The sequence below is a fragment of the Alligator mississippiensis genome, chromosome 1 (genome assembly GCF_030867095.1).
Source record: "Alligator mississippiensis isolate rAllMis1 chromosome 1, rAllMis1, whole genome shotgun sequence".
NCBI lineage: Eukaryota > Metazoa > Chordata > Crocodylia > Alligatoridae > Alligator > Alligator mississippiensis.
In genome coordinates, this window is record NC_081824.1 from 465,769,222 (window position 1) to 465,774,416 (window position 5,195).

General features: G+C 44.6%; 1 protein-coding gene across 1 annotated transcript in view; it reads right to left on the reverse strand.

Annotated features, from left to right (window-relative positions):
• Nucleotides 1-1,454: 1,454 nt before the first annotated feature.
• The window catches only part of LOC132249455 (serpin B3-like), a 7,934-nt gene continuing 4,193 nt past the window's right edge, over nt 1,455-5,195 (reverse strand). Inside the window, exons 5-8 of the mRNA XM_059724623.1 lie at nt 4,918-5,030; nt 4,166-4,299; nt 3,232-3,309; nt 1,455-2,508 (exon numbers count right to left, since the gene is read on the reverse strand). Coding sequence (XP_059580606.1) covers nt 2,104-2,508; nt 3,232-3,309; nt 4,166-4,299; nt 4,918-5,030 — 730 coding nt within the window. The 3' untranslated portion in view covers nt 1,455-2,103. The remainder of the gene's footprint in view (nt 2,509-3,231; nt 3,310-4,165; nt 4,300-4,917; nt 5,031-5,195) is intronic.

Sequence of the window (5,195 nt, forward strand, 5' to 3'; positions counted from 1 at the left end):
CCGTCAGCCCCACCATCCCGATGTTCACGAGCCACCTGGTACCTTGAGGTATGTAGAAAAAATATATAAAGCTGTGTCTATGTCCGAATCATCGAATCTCACCTGCCCCCACCCTGCACACAAATCTGGGAGTATGTGTCCCCCATACCCCTCTGGGAGTACGCACAGATGTGGGGAGCCAGCTCCACCCTGCCTCCTGGATGAGCTGCCTGCAGCCCCAGCCCGCTCCCCACCCCGGCCCCGGAGCCACGCGGTCCAGCCCCAAACCCTGCATACCACCTGGGCTGGGCTGGAGCTCTCCAGAAAAGTTCGAGGGTGGAGGGAGGCTCCGCAAGTTATTTCCCCTCCATGTTATCCAGGGAATCTCCAGTGTATAATACTCGACCACTCCTTGGAACAGGCAAAAACCTTTCTCTCCATTCTGCAAGACGTGTGCTCAACACTGGGCTTCTGATGAGTGCTCTCTACACTGTGACCCCTTCCCATCCTGTCATTCTTGAATTCTTTTCTGCGCATTGGCCACATTCGGGAGATGTCGAGGGTGTCGCCAATCTCCCATCCCAGCCTTGCCTACAGCTTGGTGGTCAGGGCTTAGCTCACTGTTGTGGGAAGTAGGAAATGGAGGGTGCAATCTTTCCAGTCTGAGGGGGACCTCGAGTTCAGGTTTCCAACTTCCTGAGAGAGTGCTCTAACCACTAAGCTTATGCAAAAGGTGGACATGACTGCAGCTTCCCCTCAGAGGTAGGCTCCTTTTAGTGCCAGACATACCACCCTGAGTCAGGCACCTGGGCTCTGAGGAGGAGCGGGATTTCAGAGACAACCCTCTGGTTCCTGTTGTCTAGGTCTAGGCACCTTTATGCCCAGGTGTCCTCAGACAGAAAGTTGGGTTATTTTGAAGGCGGCATCCTGCTTCCCAGCGTTTGGGCAGAGAGATGGGAACGCTTGCCACATTTGTAGAATTTTCCCGAGATCTCTACCTGATTGATGAAGGAAGGAGGAGATTTTACTCATGTGCACAGCAAGAAGGTCAGCTACCTGTGCAACAGTATCTTCCCCTTCCCTGTGCTCAGGGAAAGGCCAGGGTGGGGACGGGGATGATGGTGAAGGAGAAGGTCTCCGGGTAGCTGTCGATATGGTGAGTGACTACAAAACTTCATAAACCTGAGGGTTTATCCAGTTACTTCTGTTGCCAATTTTCAGCATACATGAAAGCACCCCTTCTTTAAAGCAGTGCTGATGTGATTATATTGGAGGAGTAATGCCAGGATGTGAGGGAAGGCATAACATTGGGTTTTCTATAAGAAAGGCTCCAGGGAGCCAGAAAATAGGATTGCAGCTCACTCACTGTGGGAAATGTCTCCAGCCACATTCTGTATGAACAGGGGCATCAACTTGGCCACCTGATTTACTCAGACTTTCCTCAGTTTAAAACACATGGAAACAAGAACACGTAATGGAGTCAAAATGATTTCAAATTTAGGAGATAGCTGCTTTGGTTACATTATAATAACCAATATAAAGACAATAAGTTCTAAGCAATATAAAGGCAAAAGACAATAACATAATAGAAGAGGGGCCAGCAACATATTCAGATTCAGTCTGCAGAACCACTGGCGGTGGAGAGCTCTGCCTGTGCCTGCACCTGCCCCCACGTCAAGGTCAGGCAGCAAGGGGTTGTGCAAGAGCTGGGCAGTTTCTAGCTGCACCCGGGCCTCTGCCACTTATCGCCACCACCGTCCCCCAGTTGTAGCATAGGCAAAGCTTTCAGCCAGTGGGAAGCTGCACTCTCCCCCACAGCCAGAGGGTAGGGGGCTGAGAGAAGCAGTGGCAGTGGCACAGGCACAGCTCCTAGATGCCTGACCCTGGCTTGGGCTCAGGAAAAACTCCCCACTGCCAATGTGCTGCTAAAGGCACTCGGTCCACACCAGACTGGAGCCGTATGGTTGCGGCCACTGTATTAGGAGACTTTTCTTAGAAGCCATTGCATTCAAAAATCTCTCATTTCAAATTTGCAAAATTTCAAAAAACTTGAGAAATATTATCTTTTATCCTCACTACAACAAGGTTGTAGGTCTTCCTATATTGTTTCAAAGTGCCCTCCAGTTAAGGAGAGGTACATTGGCCATAAAAGAGAACGCTGTTGGTTACATTTTTTTTGATAAGGTAGAGGAAGGGGTGGTCAGCCTTAAACTCATAAGGCATCCCAGGACTTGTATAAATTATTTCAACCCCTGTAGCAGCAGCTGCTTCAGTGCCCTCTTCATTAACATCCACGTAAGATTTATGGATGGCTTTGGACACAGCCAGATCACGGTTTCCATTCATTCCTGATAAATCAGCCTTTGAAGTGTCAAACAAATCGAGCATCCCCATAGCCTGCAGAGTTTTCCCAAGGTCATAGCTTTCCTGAATCTTGAATCGGGGCAGGTACACATTCACGTTTTGTTTATGCATCTTCGTCATTGTGGTCCACTCTACAAATTTTGTATAGGTGAGTGCGCTGTCAAGCTACAGGGGCAAAAACAGGAGAATAGAAAACTTAGGATGAAAAAACAAGGAGACCAAAGAGCTGAATTTGTGCAAGTGGAGTGAATCTGGTTTTCAATTTCATGTTTAGTATGCTTATTTAATTACAAAAAACAAATGGATTACCAGAACACAGCTCATAATCAAATGAAGAATGGGAAGTAGGACCATTTCCAAATATATTTTAATCTTTTCCTGTGTCTTTTGAGATAAAGATATCAAATTGTATTTGAAATGTGGGAAATATCTAACCAGCACAATTGATGCTCAATCCTGCCGCACTCCCAAAGTAACATTTTTTAGATTGTGACTAAAAAGTCATATTTTCAGGATTAATTGTTGAATTTTTTTTAAATCCCCAAAGTTTTATTCATTAGCAATTTACCATGTATATTTTGTCTAAGGAAATGAAATACAATGTTCTCGGTCTAATAACGGGCATCTTCAAAATCCACAGTAAATGGGAGAAAATATAAAGAACCTTTACTATTGCCTTTTCTTCTGTCTGTACTGCCCAGGTAATTGAAGATGAGCAAAGATATCAGTGCATTCATAGGCAGCGTATATAAGCCTTTTATACACACCCTCAGAGATCAGAGGATTTCCCTGTTCCAGGCCAGTGGAGTTATCCTTGATATCTTTTGGTAAAAAAATGAACATACTCAGTTCTCCTTCTCCTTTTTTACTGTAGGGGAGTTCGAGCACTTGAATCTCAGGTTCCTCTATGATGGCCAGATTGCAGTAGCCATTCTGAAACATCATCTGCACATTCTTGGTCTGATTCTGTAATATGAAGAACAGACACGAAGAGAAGCAGAAAGCACAGACATTCCCCTATCCAGAATCTGTGTACTGGAAGTCACACAGTCAAACTGGGTCTAGGATCTGTTTCTGGCCCAGGATGACATTCTCCACAGGTAGCCAGCCCCTGTTCTATCTGTCGGCTTTCTGGACCTGAACAGTGGCATGTTGTGTTCCTCCCTTTCAGCCCCTCTCACATCAAGTTCATTATAACTCTCCTTTTCATTCTACAGAGGACAATATCGACTTTTTTCCGACTTATGGGTTAGGATAGAATTTCCCTCAGCCCCATCATGCATTTGTTTTGACATCTCAAATGAGGACATTTTGTTTTAAAGAACACCAGAGAAAAACATCCATTTGTTAAGGAGAAGAATTAAGTTAAAATCCCCTGGATATAGTTACGTTCCTCATTTTGGAACCCAACATTAGAAAAGCCAGAATAGCGCCATGCCAGAATCCTGTTTTATAGATTTGGATTGCTTCAGGCTCAAGAACAGAACATGAACGCAACTTCTTATCAGGTGTGTCGTGTGTTCAGCTCACGTGACCTTTTCCCCTTACCAGGCTTTTGTATCTAAATAGAAGTCCTAATTGGCCAGTTCCCTTATAAATAAATACGTCTGAGATATCCTCAAAGAGGTTTCAGTGGAAGATAACAATGTGGAGGGATGAATGTCAGAGCAACTCCTGAGTAACTTGTGGTAGAAACATCTCTATAGAGTTAGTTAAAAGGGTTGACAGGCAGCAAGGAGAAGCTCTCAACCTCTTTTAATAAAAATAAAGAGAGGGTTGTGTTTCCTTCACTTCAGCCATAGTCTATACAGTACCTTGTTTAACCTGAAAGGTCTTCCTTGGTGTCGTCTTTATTAAATTCTGAAGTCCACTTTCCTTTAAAGTAGATAGCATTGACCAGCACCAGGACAGTAGCTGAACTTAGAATGCCCTCTGCGAACAACTCTTCGATGTTACCTTTAAAAATAATCAATTCAGCTGCATTAACATACTTTGTTCAGATATTCCACTAGACTTGATTTATAATAATTCAGAGTTCAGTGATGACAAGAATGATCTTGAAATGAAACTGATGCATCAACAGTAACCTATTGTAGAGCTGCAAGCCAGAAGACCTCAGAGGCCATGTCTATTTAGCTCTTTTCTGCCAAGCTTAAGACCACTGTCAAGAAGCAAACCTGCCCACTCTCCTGGGCAAGCCTAATCATTAGGCAGATCAGTAAGTTACAGTGGTCTTGAGTGCATGCCCCGGCACCACTCTGAGGCTCTCCTGGGGCAGAGTGGCTGGCCCGTAGAGGTCAGGAGTGAACGACTCAGTGCCACTCTCCTGAGAAAGAGACTTGTAACTTGGTAGCAGTTCTTGGTTCTGCTGGGAGGCAGGAGAGACATGTTCAAAGAAGTCTTGAACCTGTGTCCAATTTTCTAGCATTAACAAGTAAAGGACAATGTTGTGGAAAAATTGAAAAGCCTGTGAGGCTTAGCAAAGCAGAATAAACTTCATCTTCAGGTATTATATTACTCATTAATTCTCATATGTATGTATTCATCCAAGCACCCAATATTTCCTGGACTTACCACTGGTCTGTTCTTCCACCCAGGTGTTAATTTTTTTTCTGGTTTCTTCTAGAGCATTGCTAAAGTCAACAGTTTCCAGCTCAGCATGGTACAGTGTCTCTGTGCAAGTATTGCTGGAAAGTAGGAGAGACAAATGTGTGTAACAGGGCCTATAACTTCCTGTGTGCAAGACCCTTCCCTATTGCACCAGAGCAAGAATGGAATATGGGTAGAGAGTGAGACTGAAATCTGAGGCTGTGCCAGTGCAACCTCCCATATCCTGCACAGACTATTTTCAA